At 37.0% G+C, this 19,968-nt stretch overlaps 1 protein-coding gene across 1 annotated transcript; it reads right to left on the bottom strand.

The window, feature by feature from the left end:
- Positions 1–6,594: 6,594 nt before the first annotated feature.
- Positions 6,595–8,246, bottom strand: LOC135231908 (olfactory receptor 5T9-like). Its single transcript, XM_064289119.1, has one exon. The coding sequence runs from the start codon at positions 7,980–7,982 to the stop codon at positions 6,996–6,998; it is 987 nt and encodes a 328-aa protein (XP_064145189.1). The 5' UTR covers positions 7,983–8,246; the 3' UTR covers positions 6,595–6,995.
- Positions 8,247–19,968: the final 11,722 nt, after the last annotated feature.

Genomic DNA, 19,968 nt, shown 5'->3' on the forward strand with positions numbered 1-19,968 from the left:
CGGATGCACCAAGGAGAGAGAATGCTAACTCTCTTTTGGTACAGAAAAATAACAAGATTTTTTTCTCCCTGTGATAACAAGAGAACTGTTCTGGAACAACGAACTACTTGATAAAAATGATTAAATGAATTGTTGTGGCCTCCTGAAAACTGATGCTTTGCTGGAAAAGTTTATGTTTTAGGATTGGAAAATAAATCTAATGATACCGAATATAGACCTAGTTCTGATGCTAATTAGCTATGTAGCATTGCTTAATAAACTAAATTCCCTGTAATCCAGTTCCCTCCTTCTGGGAATATAACCTGCTTAACTCTTTCAAAACTCTGGAAACATGTATATTATCAAAGAATATGAAAGCATAACATATGTCAGAATTTGTAACTGTTTAATAAAAATAACAAAACTTCCCATCTGAACTACGAGGTCTTAGTTTTATAGTTCTATGAGTCATACATGTAAGTTCATTGAAAATTTAATACAAGAGATATTAATAGACATAATTTTACTGTCAACACATGGATAGAAAGTTATAACAGGAGAGACAGGGTTTTATACAGAAAACTTAATATTCTATGTGATAGAATATCAGATATCTGGCAGATATCAAACAGTTTGAGTTGTATAGGATCTTTTCAGGCCATCTTGGGGCAGCAGAAACGGGTACAGAGTGAGTGAAGTCCGGACTTTGTGAACATCCAGGCCCTAGCGAAGGCACCACAAGCAGGGAAGCCTGAGCACAAAGAATAAAGAAAGGGCCCACTGGTGCACCTCCACTCTGATACCATAAGTCTCAGGAGGAAGCATGTGTGGAGAACAGTGAGGCTCAGACTTTGTGAACAGCCAGGCCCTGGTGAAGTCATCATTGGTGGGGACACACCACAAGTGGGTAGCTTTAACAAAGAGAAAACAAATTCCCTCATAGTCTAGGAGGCTAGTAGTCCAAATTCAGGGTGCCAGTTCCAGGCACAGGCCTTCCTTCTCTGTCAGGTGCAGGAGAAGGATCTTGTCATCAATCTTTCCCTGGTCTAGGAGCTTCTCAGTGCAGGAACTCTGGATGCAAAGAATGTGCTCTGTTTCAGGCTCTAATTTCTTGGTGGTAGAAGGTCCTCCTGTCTCTCTGCTCATTTCTCTCTTTTATATCTCAAAAGAGATTGACTGAAAATACAATCTAATCTTGTAGATTGAGTCCTGCATCATCTACATAATTGCCTCTAATCCTGTTTCATGAACATCATAGAATTAGGATTTATAACATATAGCAAAATCACATGAGATGACAAACTGATGAACAATCACACAAAACTGGGATTCATGGCCTAGCTAAGTTGACACACACTTTTGGAGGAAACAATTCAATCCATAACAAGCGGATTGTAAACGCTGGGCCAGAAAGCCATGTCAGAGAAACCATTTCTCCCCAAAGGAAATTTAGAAAGCAAATCTATTTACAACAACATCCAAAAGAATAAAAAACCTAGAAATAAATTTAACCAAGGAAGTGAAAGGTTTATACACTGAAAGCTATAAAACATTACCGAAAGAAATTAAAGAAGACCTAAATAAGATATGACAGTTCTCTGCTAATGGATTGAAAAACTTGATATTATTAAAATGAGCTTCTTGCAATTGCCATTGAAATTACAACAGCCTTCTTTGCATAAATGGAAAAAAACACAATCCTCAAATTTACATAGAAGGGCAAAGGACCTGGAATTGCTGAAGCAATCCTGAAGAATGAGACTAAAGCAGGAGGGATAACATGTCCTAATATCATAATATACTAAAATTACAGTAATTAAAACCCTCTGGTACTGGTATAATAATAGAGGTATAAACCAAAGGAATGCAAATGAAAGTCCAGGAATAAATCCACACACCTATGGTCAACTATTCAATGGGGAAGGAAGAGTCTTTGCAAGAAATGGTGCTGGGAAAATTGAATTTCCACATGCAGAAGAATGAAACAGTATCCAGGCCTTATACCACACACAAAAATCAATTCAAAATAGATCAAAGATCTGGGAAAACTAAAACTATTACGAGAAAAGGTGAGAGTGAGGCTGTAGGATGTAGTGTGTCATGGATTGAATTGTGTCCCCCAAAATATGTGTCAACTTGGCTAGGCCATTAATCCCAGCATTGTATGGTTGTCCTCCATTTTGTGATTCATGTCATTTTCCTATGTGTTACAAATCCTAATCTCTGTCTGTGGTTAATGAGGCAAGATTAGTTTATGTTAAAGAGGATTAGGATAGGATGTAACACCCTTACTCGGGTCACATCCCTGATGCAAGGTAAAGGGAGTTTCCGTGGGGTGTGTTCTGCATCACGTTTTATCTTACAAGAGATGAAAGGAAGTGAGCAGAGAGTGGAGGACCTCAAACCACCAAGAAAGCAGCGCAGGGAGCAGAGCACGTCCTTTGTAGCTGGGGTTCTTGTGCAGACAAGTTCCTAGAGTAGGGGAATACTGATGGCAAAGATATTCTTTCAGAGAAAACAGAGAAAGCCTTTCTCTACACGTGACACCCTGAACTTGGATTTTAACCTTCTAGACTGTGAAAGCATAAAATTCTGGTTGTTCAAGCCATTCACTTGGGGTATTTCTGTTATAGCAGCACTAGATAACTAAGTTAGAATTTGTTACAGGGAGTGAGGTGATGCTCTAACAGATACCTAAAATGTGGAAGCGGTTTTGAAACTGTGAATGTATAGAGAACTCAGAAGGAAGGAGAGCTGTTATAATGGAGACACACAGAGTGCGAGAAGCAATGGCACAGACTAGCTGTGACAGAGAATTGTCAACAGCAGAAGCAGAAAGCCAGTGCAAGATGGTGTTGAAGCCCACCCATGGAGCGAGAGAGCTGAGTGTCTTAGTGCAGGAAGCTTCCTTGAGGAGTGGGCTGACTCTTGGAATTTATTGGTGGAACTAGGCTTTTTGACCCACTGAAAAAGAATGCTGAGTACCTCTCAGCCAGAGTTTACTGGTGGAGTGGGGTGCATACATTCACTTGTCATTGGTACTACAGAGCTTTGGAACACTTGCTACAGCAGGGCAGAGACACTTGGTGAGGCCTGAGGGGCTGAGACGCCAAGGAACCAGGAAGCAGAAGCTGAAGAGAAAAGGAACACAAAAAGCGGAGTTGCCCCAGTCTCAAAAGCTTCTGGCATCTCAGAGGGTGGAACCATGACCTCTGGTGTTACTAAGGGTGGAATCACCCCTCAGGTGGACTAGGAGAATAGTGCACCTAAAGCCTAGGGAGCAGAGTTGCCATCCTAGTAGGCCTGGAAGGTGGAGCTGAAGCCCAGGATCGAGGTGCCTCCACTAAGAATCCAGACCGTGTGGTCAATACTTAGAGTCTGGAGGGCAGGGCCATTGCCTAAACAGTTTCAGAGAACAGAGAATTATTTTCAAAGCCTTGAGTGCTAATGTAATATGTTCTGCTAACTTGCTTGATGTCTCTTATCCCTTCTTTCCCTCCAATTACTTCCATTTGTAATGTAAATCTCTAGTTTGTACCTGTTCCACCGTTGCACTTTGGAAGCTAATAAATTGTATTATAGATTTTACAGTTGGGGAAGAATTTTTGAATTTTGGACTTGAAGATGATTTAAGACATTTGCTATGATATGATGAGGTAATGTGTTTTCAATGTGGCAAGGTCATAAATTTCGGGGAGCCAAAGAGTGTAGTGTCATGGATTGAGCTATGTCTACCAAAAATATGTGTCAACTTGGTTAGGCCATGATTTCCAGTATTGTGTGGTTATCCTCCATTTTGTGATTGATGTAATATTCCTGTATGTTGTAAATCCTTATCTTTGCCTATGGTTAATGAGGCAAGATTAAATTATGTTAAAGAGGATTAGGGTGGGCTGTAACACCCTTACTCAGGTCACATCCCTGATGCAGTGTAAAGGGAGATTCCCTAGTGTGTGGCTTGCACCACCTTTTATCTCACAAGAGATGAAAGGGAAGCAAGCAGACAGTGGTGGACCTCATACCACAAAGAAAGCAATGCCAGGGAGAGAGGGTGGTCTGTGCAGCCAGGGTTCCTGCCCAGAGAAGCCCCTAGACAAAGGGAAGATTGATGGCAAGGACCTTCCTCCAGAGCCGAGAGAGAGAAAGACTTCCCCTAGATCTGGCACCCTGAAGTTGAACTTCTAGCCTTCTAGACTCTGGGAAATTATCGAAAAATATCATTAGTATCACACACAAGTAAAATGTCACTGAAAATTATTAAAAGTAACTTCAACATTTTATAGACAGGGCGACAGCAGAAATTCAAACTGGATTCAGAAGATGATGTGGGACCAGGAGTATCACTGCTGATATCAGATGGATCCAAGTTGAAAGCAGAGAATACCAGAAAGATGTTTACCTGTGTTTTATTGGCTCTGCAAAGCCATTGGACTGTGTGGATCATAATGAATTATGGATAACATTGTGAGGAATGGGAATTATAGAACAGTTAATTGTACTCATGATGACCCTGTAAGTAAGTTAAGAGGCAATCATTCAAACAGAACAAGGGGATACTGCTTAGTTTAAAGTCAGGAAAGGTATGCACCAGGTTTATATGCTTTCAGTATACCTATTCCATCTGTATCCTAAGCAAATAATCTGAAAAACTGGTTTACATGAAGAAGAACGGGCAACAGGTTTGGAGGAAGTCTCATTAACAACCTATGTTATGCAGATGACAAAATCTTCCTTGCTGAAGGTGAAGAGGACTTGAAGCACTTATTTGTGATCAAAGGCCACAGCCTTCATCATGGATTACACCTTAACTGAAAGAAAACAAAAATCCTCACAACTGGCAAATAAGCAATACCATGATCAAAGGAGAAAAGATTGAAGTTGTCAAAGGAAGATGAACCATGATTAAGGAAGACCGAAGAAGAATGGAAGCTTTTAAATTGTGGAGTTGGCAAAGAATATTGAATGTATCATGAATTGCCAAAGAAAGAACAAATTTGTCTTGGAAGTACAATCAGAATGCTCCTTAGAAGCAAGAAAGGTGAGACTACATCTCACCTACTTTGGACATGTTATCAGAAGACATCAGTCCCTGGATAAGGCTATCATTCTTGGTAAAGCAGAGGGTCAGCCAAAAAGAGGAAGGCTCTCAGTGAGATGGACTGACACAGTGGCTGCAACAAGGGGCTTAAACCTAACAAATGTTGTGATGATAACACAGGACGGGGCAGTGTTTCAATCCTTTGTACATAGAGTCACTAAGAGTCAAAATCGACTCGATGGCAAGTAACAACAGACTGAGAGAATAAACTTCTCTTTGTGAAAGGCATCCGCTTGTGGTATTTCTGTTAAAGCAGCACTAGATAACTAAGACATAGCGTTTAACAATAGATCATCAGATACGATTAAAAAAAAAAAAAACTGGAATGGCAAAATCTAAATAGATATATGGGACCTCATAAAAATTAAATATTTTTGTACATCAAAGGTCTTTATCTACAAACTAAAAAAGATAACCTACAAATTTGGAGAAAATTTTAGGGAACTTTTTTTTTTTAATATCAGATAAGGGCCTAATATCCAAAATACGTACAGAACTTCTGCAACTTAACAACCAAAAGAAACCAAGCCTGTGCATCACCCCCACCAAAAAAAAAAAAAAAATTGGGGCAAAGGACTTGCGTAGACAGTTCACCAAAGAGGGTATTCAAATTTCCAGAAGGGACATGAAAATAATATCATTAGTCACTGTAGTTGTTGTTCCGTATCATTGAGTCAGTTCTGTCTCATAGCAACCCTATGTACAACAAAACGAAACGTTGCCAAGTCCTGCTTTGTTCTATTGTACATAGTGTTGCTATGAGTCAGAACCAGCTCTCTGGCATCTAACAATAGCAAAAAAGAATTTTAGTGGCACCAGAGGTGAGATAGACGGAAAAAGGGGAATTTTTCATATGGGAGGCATTGAATTTATATTAATGGTGGTGGAATATTTTGGAAAAAGAGAACAATAATGGTTGTACAACTTGAAACATGCAATCAAAGTTATGGAATTGTAAATGTGGAATTTGTATTGGTGAACGCTTTGGTGGGTATATTAACAGCACAATAATAATAAAACTAAAATGACGCACTTTGGACTCCTGACCTCTGAACTGTAAGATAAGACTATGTCATTAACAAAATAAATAAATAAAACATAAGAATGGCATTTTGCAGTAGATTTGCCCAATTCAATACACTGATTTCTTTACTGCTGCATCCTTGTACACTGATTACTGACACAAGTAGAATGAAATCCTTCACAACGTCAATTTCTTCATCATTCATCATGGTACAGTTTTTGGAGCAACCACACGTAGTAGCCAGTTGTAGATTATTCTCTAAGCTATGTATTTGTTTTTACTGAGTCTGAGGTATACTCTAAATAAATATTACCACCTAGACTCTCCGGAATTTCAGAATGAGTCCAATCAATTTTGTGATTGGACAACAGCAAAGGAAAACTGTAATAATGGAATCAATGTTTCTGGTGCTGCACCTAACAGTGCAGAAGGCATACACAAGGCCTAGATGGATGTGACTGTGTGAAAGAATAAGGGGATAGTAATCTTTAAGAAGTCCTTCAGAGGGATTCCAGAATGGGAAATGAACTTCCAAATGTTTCCTGAAGACTTACTTTAAACAGTGTGAGAATGTGTGGAGTCATAGAGTTCCCAAGACATCATCTTTATGCTAAGCAAAAGCAAGTTAAACAAAAACTAATCATAGTCACATAAAAGCACCAATGAAAGTTTAATGTCAGTAAATTTGAAAATAATCCTATAGGCATATAGATGATACATCGGATCTGCACTTGTAAACTTCTGCCTTTGAAGGTTGATTAATGCATTATTTGAAAAAAATTCTAGAACAAGAAAAATATTCCCTTTTAAATAAAAGCAAGACATTTTCTTCTCTAGGTTCAAACCATAGAACTATGGACTGACACCCAACATTCTTTTCAGTTTCCTAATGTGCTAAAAATGTGCTTTATTTACGAACCAATTCCTCTGAAACAATTTTTTCATTGCTTTTTTTACATCTTTGTTCCTCAAACTGTAGATGATGGGATTCAGCATGGGAATCACAATGGTGTAAAATGTAGACACTATCATGTCATGGTCCAAAGCATAGCTGGAATTTGGCCTCGCATACATGAAGAGGATTGTTCCATGGTAAATGGATACTCCTGTTAGGTGAGAGCCACAAGTGGAAAACACTTTTTGCCTCCCTTCAGCAGACTTCATCTTCAGAATGACCATAAAAATGAAACCATAAGAGAACAATACGATCAGGATATTGCATAACTCAAGCGAACCCACCAAGTAGAAGAGCAGAAGCTGGTTGATGTGAGTGTCAGAGCAAGAGATAGCAAGGAGTGGAGGGATATCACAAAAGACGTGTCTAATTTCATTGGATGCACAGAAGGAGAGGCTAAAAGTTGCTACGGTGTGTAAAGTAGCATTTAAAAAACCACCAACATATGAAGTAGTGATGAGTGGCACATAGACTCTGGGTGACATGTTAACTGAATATGAAAGTGGCTTGTAGATTGCTACGTAGCGATCATATGCCATTGCTGCCAAGAGAAAGCATTCTGTGGTCCCAAATGTGACAAAGAGCAGCATCTGTGTTGCACATGCAGTAAATGAAATGGCTTTATTCTCTGCCAGGAAATTGACTAACATTTTTGGGGTGACAACTGAAGAATAGGAGTCATCTAAGAAAGATAACACACTCAGAAAATAGTACATGGGGTTGTGGAGATGAGAATCTACCACGACTAGTAAAACCAGTCCCAAATTTGCCACGAGAGTGAAAACATAGATTCCTAGAAATAGTACAAAGAGAAAGACTTGCAGCTCAAAATCATTCGTGAAGCCCAGCAATATAAACATGGTGACTTCAGTGACGTTCTTCACCTGAATCCTGTAGGGATCCAGTCCTGAGGACGACACTGACATTTCAGTTGATACTGGAAAGTCATAAATGGCAATATCCTGATATCCTGTGAAAACAGAGTGGACTCAATTACATTCTCATCTTTTTTTTCTTTAGAATGGGGTAATAACATACTAGGCAGCAATGGGTTGTTTTCATTAACTGCTTTTGAATTGGCTTCCAACTCAATTGGACTGAACCTTGCTTCCTGAAAGTGAAGAGGACTTGAAGCACTTACTGGTGATCAAGGACCACAGCCTTCAGTATGGATTACACCTCAACTTCAGAAAAACAAATATCCTCATGACTGGACCAATAAGCAACATCATGACAAAGGGAGAAAAGACGGAAGTTGTCAAAGTGGTTTGTAGACGGCTACTTTGCAATCATATGCCATTGCCACCAAGAGAAATGCACAAAGGGATCAGAGCATTGTAATGTACAGAGTTTTCGTTGGCTAATTTTCAGAAGTTGATCACCAGGCCTTCGTTCCTAATAGAAATAAAAATTCCTAGGTCATCTTAATTTGCAAGCTTCACTGAAATCTATTCAGTATCATAGCAAAATGTAAGCTTCCACTGACAAATGGAAATCACACCTGGCTTTCCAGCACAGTAGGTGAGAATTCTACCACTGAACCACTTCGCTCCTCTAGAAAGGTGATAGGCAGTGACAACGTAGTTGGGCTCATGTGGATACAACTTCCTGGATAAACATAAGAAAGAAATGGTTTCATTTCTTGGTTAGTTAAACTTGTCATGTTAAAAGAAACAAACAAAAAATTTGCCAATTTATATAAAATTTTATATTTTTGAGACCCACATAAATTAGACCAGTGAATAGAGAAATTTCAAAATCCAGAAACAATAGAATTGAAAGTACACACTGATACGCTAGTCCAGAATTTGCTGCAGTGTGCATGAGCACCTTTCCTTAATGTCCTCGCTTGTCAAATGAGAACAACAGCGCTAACCACATACTAGACTGGATTGAATTGAAATGAGGAAAACTGTGTGAAAATGATTTAATTTTAAAATATTCTCAAACGAGTAGAGAACAGGATAATTTAGACTTACATTTCAAGTTGTCTTAGAAGGCAGCCTTCAATGGTCCAATCATTTTATGTGCTCTTTTCATTACCCCATTCCGTTGACATTTTTAGAACAGTGGTGAGCAGGGTATCAGGTGGTATTCTGGAGATAAATGCACCTTGTATGCAGAGAAAAACAGGGTATTAACTTTTTTTATGTTTCTTCTTTTAACAAAAAAAATTATTGTCTGTTTTACCTTTTCAGCTTATTATATCATTATTACTGTTTTTCAATGTTTAACTTAATGACAATTTTAAGATGGTTCTCTATTCCTAAGAAGCTCTGTTGAGTAGTGGTTAAGTGCTTGTCCGTTAACCTAAAGGTCAGCGGTTCAAATCCACCAACCACTGCTAAGGAGAAAGACGTGACAGGCTGCTTCTGCAAATACTACAGCCTACGGGGCAGTTCGACGCTGTCCTATAGGGTCATTATAGCGTCACTATGAGTCGGAATCAACTCGTCTGCAATGCATTTGGTATTTGTTTTTTTCTCTGTTTGTATGATCATTGGCCCTGCAAGTCCTTGGGTGGATTTGAGATATATATTCTGACCCAAAGAAACCATTTCTTTAATATGTTGTTGTTTCTTATGGAGTCCTGGAATAAGTATGATATAAATATCACCCAAATTTACTAATGAAGCTGCTTAATATAACTTTTCCTAAAAGAATAAAATCACTGTTTTTCCACAAAGTAGTATTTGGTTATTTTTTATTTATTTCCTCTATGCCATGAAACAGTTTCTCATTTAGTGGAGTACGAATAAAGAAAAGTGCATAAACAAACAACAACAACAAAAAGTAGAAGAGAGTATCCAAGAGGCACCTGTGTATCAGTTGAAAGCCTCACTGATTAAAACACAATTAAACACTAAATTCACCTTATTTAGGAGTGAGATTTCGGGACTTTCATTTTTTCTTCATTGTGTCACAGACTGATGTGTTTTATCCCTTAGGTATTTGGCATCTGCATTTTCCAGCATTTAAGGGAGTGAAAATGACCATCCATCTGTCACTTGGCCTTACTTTGGTGGCTTCTTTGTTGCTACGATGCTGGAAGCTATGTCACGGGTACTTCAAATACCAACAGGATCACCTTTGGAGGATGGGTTTGAGAGGAGCTTCCAGACTAAGACAGACTAGGAAGAAAGGCCCAGAGATCGACTTACAAAAATTAGCTGATGAAAACCCTTTGGATCCTAACAGAATATTGTCCACTATAGTTCTAAAGATAAGCCACCAAGTTGGGACCAAGCCAAAGCAAACACGTTGCCCTCTAGTGGATTCCAACTCATAACGACTTCATTGGACAGAGCAGAACTGCCCCACAGCTTTCCAAGGCTATAAAACCCTGGTGGTGTAGTGGTTAAGTGCTAAGGCTGTTAACAAAAGGGTCAGCAGTTCAAATCTGCCAGGCGCTCCTTGGAAACTCTATGGGGCAGTTCTTCTCTGTCCTATAAGGTCGCTATGAATCGGTATTGACTTGACAGCACTGGGTTTTGTTGTGTTCTAATCTTTATGGAAGCCGACTCTCCCACCTGTCTCTGGCAGAGCAGCTGGTGAGTTCAAACTGCTGACCTTTTGGTTAGCAGCTCAGCACACAACATTTGCTCTATCGGAACTCCCCAAGGTTGGAAAAAAAAAGAAATTTTTTTTTTTTTAAGGCACTCAAAAAACATGATGGCCACAGCAGTGGACTGGACCATACACATAGTCATGAAGCCAGTGCAGCACCAAACAAGATTTTGTAATTTTTGAAAATGGAGTTACCATTAATTGGAACTGATTTGAGGGCAACTAACAACAACAATGAGAAGTGAAAAATCTATCACACGTAGAGTGGAACTTCACTCAGTGTTCTACAGATGATTCATATTCATCCTCTGCCACTTGCTACAGTTTTGTCTTATTCAGATGTCATTTTAAAAGAAAAGAACAAGCTAATCTGGAAGGAGAGGAAAGTACATGTCTTTGTTTTCCCTAAAATGTTTTCACAGATCCATGAGGGAGATTTGTCTAATACCTAGAATAAGTGGCTTCCTAAATGTTGGGATACAGAGCAAAAAATGGTCATTTGATCCTTAAGGAACTCTAGTATAAAAAACATAATTAAATTAAATTGCTAGTTCTGTGTAAATTCAGGTAATTTGTGTATAACTCTTGGGAATACCTACACAAATACCTTATTAGAATAACTTCTTGTATTTTAATAATTATATTATTAAGATAATTGATATAAAGGCATCATATAATTAATATTTGTCAAATAATAAAATACACATTAATGTATTCTTTGGAATTCACAAAAATTTCATTTCTGTTAAGAAAATCCTCTATCCTCTTTCTTTCACACATGAGTATGAGATAAAACAGCAGTGACAGAAAGTTAAGAACATTATATTTGGACTTGAAAAACCTCTATTAAAATCTCAGAAATAGCACCTAGTGGCAGTGTGAGCTTGGAGAAGTAATGTCATCATCAGTACCAAAAAATAGGTAGGATTGACAAAATATTTCAGACACATGTTGTTCAACTACATGGACAAGGTATTCATGCAGAGTGTTTATGTGAGGCATTAAAATATTTTATTAAATAAAATTTTTGAATATATGTGAAAAATGCACACAGTTTAAATGTAACTTCTAAATTTTAGGTGTGTAAAACACAATAGAGTTACAAAATCACTTTTTTATCAAAACATTGAACAATGACTGAACCCCAAACCAGAAGCTAAAGTATCTGCCTTAATCATGTTTGTTATATAACGCACATACACGCACCCTCACAAACACACACACACAAAGTTGTCATTGAGTTGATTCCAACTCATACCAACCGTATAGGACAGAGCAAAGCTGCCACATAGAGTTTCCTAGGCTGTAATCTTTACTGAAGCAGACTGCTTCATCTTTCCCCCATGGGGCAACTAGTGGGTTCAAACAACCAACCTTTTGGTTAGCAGTCAAGCGCTTAACCGCTGCACCACCAGGGATCTTTTATGACACTAAATGTGTATTAAAATACCATTCTGATGGAGTTGCACTCAATGAACCCTAAGATTCTATGCTGTAAAGGATCATGAAAAAAATGCCTCTCTATTAGTACATGCTGCCCTTGGGCTTGTCGCTGAAACGATAGTGTGTTTTGCTTAAATTCTCCTGATACTCTTGCTGATATAATTTTCAGGCACCCTTGATGGCTCTGATATTTCCTGCAGAGCGAGAATATCAGTTAAGAAAGAAATGATATTTTATACCATATCAGCTTCTATGAGAACAATTCTCTACTTTGATCCAGGGAACCGGAAACTCGGCAGAGGAAAAAGTATGGGCTTTAACTACTGCTTCCAAGTTTCTTCAAACAGGCACTTCTGTTAACAAAGCTTACAGGAAATGAAAACTGGTGGTGTGTACAACTAGTTGATTTCACATTAACAGGAGATAGAGACTAGAAAGACAAAATCAAATACCCTGAAATATTTAACAGAACATGAACCCTCTAGAAGAGTAAAATAAGATTAATTCCTCAATTCTTATACACTCAGAAAATGTAAATTATGACATGGGAATGAGAACAATATTTCAAAGACTAAGGTTGAGAAAAAAGCTATGACACCAGCAACCATATATTAATAAGTGAATCGAAACCTAAAAAAAAATAAAAGGCAAAAAACCTGCAGCTGCTGTCAAGTCAATTCTGACTCATAGGGAATATATAGGACAGAGTAAAATGGTCCCATTGTGTTTCCAGGAGAATATGGTGGTTTCGAACTGCTCATCTTTTGGTTAGCAGCCAAACTCAACCATTCTGCTACCAGGGCTCCAAACAGACCCTAGGGGTTAGGAATTTTGTGTACATTATCATACGTAATCTACAGAGCAAATTTATAACTATCTAATTTAGTGTCCTTTTACGAATGAGAGAATTTTTTTTTTTTTTTTAGAAGTCAAGCAGATAGTTACTAGTAGAGCGAGAATTCAGGCTCACATTTCTCTGATTCCATAATCTAAAGTATTTCCATTTGACCATTTTGCAATTCCATTATATCATGCCATAATTCTGAAATCAACGTTCCCTAGAAAAATGAAAAATAATATCTTCACATATTTAAATTCCTTTTTTTATATTCATCCAGTTTAAACAGACCATGAAATTAAAAAAAAAAAGTCTATAATGGCTTCATTAGTAAAATAAAATTAAAATTAATATTTAATTCTCCAAGAGGAAGCAATTATGATCCTAAAGTAGTATATACTCAAATGCAGGTTGAAATCTCATTTGCTCTTCATTTCATAATTTCCTTGATTTTTAAATATACCTTAATAACTGTACTGTTCCTATTCTGATCATCATCCATCAAGAAAATTAAAACAAATTTCTGATTTACACATCTATTGATCTAAATATGGAAGGAGTCCTTTCTGCTTTCTTTGCTATGTTCTCAGGAAGATGTGTGATACAATTTCTAATATAAGACCGAATTAACTAGAATCACCTATTTCAGATTTAAACTTTAAGTTGTATATTCTAGTGTGAGGTTCAAGGTTCTCATTTCTAAAATATTTTTCAGGTGATGAAAAGCTTTTCTTCTTACCTGTGGAAATGAACTGTTCACTCAAAGTTCACTATGACTATTATGTGTATGGATTTTTATATAAGCTTCTTAATGGCTTCTTGTAGGCCATAGAGAATTCCCAAGGAGAAAAGACATTAACTCTCTTCTAGAAAAGAAAGCAACAAGATTTTTTTTTTCCTTTTTCCTTTCAGTGAACAAGCAAATGGTTCTGGCACAATAAACTGCATGATAAAAATAATAAAATGAATCATGTTGGCCTCTTAAAAAAGATGCCTCGATGGAAAAGCTTATAACATAAGATTGAAAATCTAATGCTGCAGAACATTGTTCTTGCTCTGATGCTAATTAACTATTAATATTGGGTTAAAAAATCAAATTCCCTAAAATCCAGTTTCTTTTTCCCAGTAGTATAACCTGTTTAATATTCTGTAAATACATATAGAGAGATAATATGAAGTAATAACATGTTAGAAGTTAGAATAGTTTAATAAAAATAACTATACTCCTCATCTTAGTTATAAGGTGCTATGCATCAAATTGGTATGAGAGATAGATGTAAGGTCATTGAGAGTTTAGGCCAGGAGAGATGGGACAATATATAGACAACACTAATTTATTTATTTTTTTATTGTTCTATGGGACAGAACACTAGAATATTAGAAGTATTGCAGAGTTAAAGGTCAAACTTTGAGTTGTACAGGGTCTTTTCCTGTCTTGAGAATTCTTTATACAAATATAAAGAGATATACCTAAGAAATTTAAGAATATACTTAATATGTTCTTAGGGAATTCTTGGAAACATTGTAAAAAAACACATAGTTGTCTAGGCTCCATAGAAAAAGATGCTAAGTAGATAGTAAATGTTGGTCATGGAATCTGAGTTGAAAGAAAGAGGGGAAGAAAGGAAAGAAGGAAGGTAGGAAGACAGAAAGGAAGGAAGGAAGGTACACTGATACTGGTAGGCGCCCATTTGGGATCAATCAATGTATTAACTAAATGCAATACCAAATTGACCTATAAATATAAAGTAATTTTAATTAAAATAAAATGTTTTTGCAGATCTTAACAAACTTATTCCACAATTTATACAGAAAAAGCAAAAGAACAAAAATAATAAAAATAATTTCAAAAAAGGAGAATAGCATTTGAAGATTTACCTAATCTAATTTTAGGACTTCCCTTAAGCCAAAATAATCAAGACAGTGTGGTATTGGTTAAAAAATAGTGGCCTACAGCAATGAAACAGAACACACATATATGGCCAACAGATTTTTGCCAAAGATGCTGAAGAAAATCCATGGAGAAAGTGTATGCTTTTTTAAAAATGGTGCTGAAAGAACTGAACAGCCTTATACCACAAAAAAGGGAATTGGTTAATTCTTTTACCATTTTAAAAATTTGTCTCAGTATGAACCCCTCCCCCCAAAACATGGACAAAGGACTTGATCAGATAATTCACCAAAGAGGATATTCAAATGACCAACAGCACATGAAAATAATACCATTAGCCATTGGAGAAACGTAAATCAAAACCATAATGAAATATCACCTCCCCCCCGTTAGAATGGCAATGATGAAAAAAATGTGAAACAAGTATTGATGAGGTTGTGGAGAATTTGAAACCTGCATTCATGCTGTTGGGAATGTAAAATGGTGCAAACATTGTGTAAAGCAGTTTCACGGTTCCTCAAAAAGTTGAACATAGAATTACCATATGACAGTAATCCCAATCTTAGGTTTGCACCCAGAAGAAGTGAAGGCAGGAATACAAGCAGAAAATTGTACAGCAGTGCTGATTGCAGTACTTTTTATAATGCCCAAATGGTGGAAACAATGAAAATGTCCCTCAACAGATGAACGGATAAATAAATGTGGTATATACACACAATAGAATATTATACAGCTGTACAAAAGAAATGAAGCTCTGATGCATCCCACAATATGGATGAACCTTGAAAACATTATGCTGAGTAAAATAAGTCAGTCACCAAAGGACAAATACTGGATGATCTCGCTTATATAAAAAAGTAAATATATGGACACCAAAAATTATTAATGGTACCAGAAGTGAGAGGGAGGGAAAATGGGGAGTTTTTGTATGGGGGACATTGAGTTTATGTTAATGGTGGTGGAGTATTTTGGAAAAAGAAATAATGGCTGCACAATATGAAAAATGTAATCAACGTCATTGAATTGAAAATGTGGAAGTTGTATGGGCAAGTGTTTTGGTGGGTATATTTTCTGCACACACACACACACCCACGCAAAAAGACCCACCACACTGTGGACTTCTGTCCTCCAAAACTGTAAGATGATATTATATTGTTTTAAAAAAAAAAAAAAAAACTTAAAAAGGCCTTTTGTCACAGATTTGCTCAGCGCAATGCACTGTTTGATTTCTTGACTGTTGCATCCGTGGACAATGACTGTTGATATAAATAAACATGTGTATCAAATTTGATACCGGTAGAGTGGGGTGCTGCTCTAACAGATAACTAAAATCTGGAAGTGGTTTTGAATCTGTGAATGGGTAAAGGATGAAAGAGTTTTAAATTGCCTAATAGTAAAAGCCTGGATTGCCTTGAAGAGACTGTTGGTGGAATTCTGGACAGAAATCAAAGACAATTCTGATCGGGACTCAGAAGGAAGTGAGGAGAGCTGTCACACTGGAGGCACAACAGATGGCAAGAGGGCACCAGCAGAGATTAACAGCAGCAGAGAGATGGTAGGAGCAGAACCAGGAGACCAGCACGAGACAGGCCTGGAGCTGACCCACGGAGCAAGAAATTTGAGTGTCTTCCGGCAGAAGTTTACAGACAGAGAAGGGTGCCCCCAGGCACTTATTGGTGGAGCTAAAGAGCTTTGGAATAATTTCCCCAGCAGGGCAGACTCTGGCAGTGAGGCCCAAGAGTCAAAAGACCAAGAAACCAGGATGCAGAAGTTGAAGAGACAAGAAACACAGGAAACAAGCACAGTTGCCATCCAGTGGGCCTGAAAGGCAGAGCTGAAGCTCAGAGCAGATGGGCCTCTACCCAGAATCCAGAGTGTGGCCAACAACCACAGTCTGGAGGGCAGGGTCATTGCCTAAATGGTCTCAGAAAATAGGTGATTATTTTCAAGCCTTGACAACTAATGTAATGTGTTCTGTCAACTTCCTTGGTTCATATTATCCCTTCTTTTCCATCAACTTCTTCCATTTGTAATGGAAATGTCTAGTTTCTGCCCTTTCCACCGTTGTACTTGGAAGCAGATAACTTGTATTCTAGATTTCACAGATGAAGAGGAAGTTTTGGATTTTGGACTTTGAATTTTAAGACTTTTGCTGTGATATGATGGGGGTGAATGTGTTTTACATGTGCAAGGATACGAACTTTGGGGGTCCAAATGGTGTAATGGATTGAATTATGTTCCCCAAAAATGTTTGCCAACTTGGCGAGGCTATGGTTACCAGTATTGTGTGACTGTCCATCATTTTGTCATCTGATGTGATTTTCCTGTGAGCTCTAAGTCCTACCTCTATGTTGTTATGAGGCAGGGTTATAGGCAGTTATGTTAAAAAATGTTAGTGAGGCAGAATTCAATCCACAAGGTGAGGTTTTATCCTGAGTCAGTCTCATTTGAGATATAAAAGGAGGACGGACTTCCCAGAGATTTAGAATTGTTGTAGGCTCATTTTCATTCAGTTCAGAATATATTGTATTTTCCTGTGTGATGTCCTCCTTGACTGATGGTTTATTTAGAACTATTTTTTTTATGCTGTTTGCATAGCTATTTCTACCATCCAGCGCCAAATTATAAAATACATGTTTCTGTTTATTTTTTCAATTACTGAGAGAGGAATGTGTAAATCTCCAATTATAATTCTATATTTGTATACTAATTTCAATTCTAATAATGTTTGCTTCATGCGTTTTGAAATTTTATTTTAGACATACACACTTTTCAAATTAAGTCTTATTGATGAATTCAGCTCTTTATCATGATGTAACTATTTCCTTTATCCCTTGTAATGTGCCTTTGTTTGGTCTACTTCACTACTCTAACCAGAGTGATATCTATCTGGAATTTTAGTTCTCTTCCTTGAAAATGTTATAAAACATCAGAATCAGTATAGGTATGCAAAAATAAATAAAAACCTTTACTGCCTTGGAGATGATTCTGATGGATAGCTACCCTGTAGGACAGAGCAGAACTGCCCCATGGGTTTTCCAAGGCTATAAATCTTTACAGAAGCAGGTCCTTGCATCCTTTTCCCAAAGAGCAGCTTATGGCTTCTAACCACTGAAGTTTTATTTAGCAGCCTAGTGCTTAACCTCTGTGCCGCTTGGCTTCCTTTCAGTATAGGTCTAATTGATCTAATTTACTCCACTTTTACAATCTTCTTCTTTTAATATCTTTGTTTTAATGATCACTCAGGCTTATGACCTGCAGCTTCCACATGTTTCAACCAAACCAATCACTAGTTAAATCCTATGGAAACCACACCTCCGACCCTCCTTACATACATTCCTTCATCATTGACTTAACTAAGGCCTTCAATACTTCATAAAGTATTGTGTAAAGGCCAAATAATGAAGTTGATAAAGGAAAAAGATTGGTATGTTCTTTTATTCTGCATCCCAAAATGTCTAAAAGTGAGGCCTCTGTAGCCAGGAAGCTTAAATGAGAATAAGGTTATCACTCTTAAAAACTACGTGGTTTTGAGCAAACTTATGTACCTCTGTTTCCTCATAAGAGATAATTGTAGAACCACTTACAGGAAATGGTATGATGATTACATGACTTAATATGTGAAAGGCACTTACATAATTGCTCAGTGCCTTAATCAGCTGCATATGAGTTCTAACTATTGCTATTAGCTATCACTCACTCATTGACTTACCATTCATTTAATAAATATCTATAGTTATTATTGTTCCAAGTAGCATGTTATGCCCTGAGGATCGGTAGTGAGGACAGACACAATGACTGCCATTACGCAATTTACAGTATCAGCATACTGTTAGATCTACATAAAACCAAACCCACTGCTGTCTAGTCAATTCCAACTCATAGCCACCCTATAGGACAGAGTAGTGTCACCTCATAGGGTTTCCATGGCTATAATCTTTAAGGAAGCTGACTACTACATCTTTTTCCTACAGAGTGTTTGGTAGCCACAAACCTCAGACCTTTTGGTTAAGCAGCTAAGGGCTTTAACCACTGCAGCACCAGGGCTCCTTTATACCTATATAGGAACTAAATATTCAAAACAACGAATATTAATTTTAATATTTATTTTATGTAAAATTGTTATAGTACTGACCAATGTGTTAACTTATATGAAATGAATAAATAAAAGGGGCCCATGGGGACAGCAAGGTCAAACAATTATTTCTTGAAGGAAAGATACTTGAGGTAATTTATAAAGAATAAAACTATTTAACTTGAGACTTAAATATTTGCCATTTTTCCATGTTGACTTGAACAAATAAAAAATCATTGAAGACTGTTTTACCTCAAAATTTGGTTTCTACTTTATTAAGAGAAAAATAGGAGACAGTATGGGAATTTCTACACAGGTTAATTTGATATGAATTCTTGTCTAATTTGATGGCTGGATTATTAACCAAATATTTTTAGGCACAATTGGGTGCAACCTTATTCCTTCAGTTCATCTCTTGCTTTCCCACAAGATTATGTTTTTTTTTTTTCCACTTGGAAGACTGATAACAAAGGAGACAACCTTGACTGAATCCTTTCCTTCACAACTTTGAGACCCTGATTTGAATAATAGAAACTTCAAATATCATCTATGAATGCTGCAAAAATTCTGAGTTTTGTAAAAGTCACCTATTTAGGAGTACTTTTGAAGTAGGCTATTCCTATCTTCTAGAGAGACCATCTCAATAAATCATAATCAGAAAAGATTTTTAGTTACTAGGGCTTCAAATTATATAATTTTTAAAAGATAAAATATCTATACCGCATCTGTGAAAATTAGTACTCTTTTAAAGGAATTTTGAGTATATATTTAAACCACACTCTGACGTCAAATATCCCTTCTTCCAATAGAAATATATTAGTTCTCTTTGCATATTTGATCAGAAGAGATTAGAAATTGAGGCTCTGAAACTTATTGGTGTGCTTTTCAAACTCATAATTAAGAATTGGCTTTTACAGGAAAATTGTTTTGATTGTTAGTTTTTGATGATTTCCTTGTGGTGGGGTCACAAGATAACCACCACTGGTAGGAACAAAATAGGTTTTATCAAGAGAAACATACTTTTTACTCTTAATGACTTGTAAGATAAAAAAACGTTGAAATAAAAACAAATAATTCAATAAGGAATTGGCATAAGCT

Source organism: Loxodonta africana, chromosome 7, assembly GCF_030014295.1.
Source record: "Loxodonta africana isolate mLoxAfr1 chromosome 7, mLoxAfr1.hap2, whole genome shotgun sequence".
NCBI lineage: Eukaryota > Metazoa > Chordata > Mammalia > Proboscidea > Elephantidae > Loxodonta > Loxodonta africana.

What these genes read in the sequence shown, in the direction of transcription:
- LOC135231908 (XM_064289119.1), bottom strand. Translation starts at nt 7,982, where the DNA reads ATGTCAGTGTCGTCCTCAGGACTGGATCCCTACAGGATTCAGGTGAAG.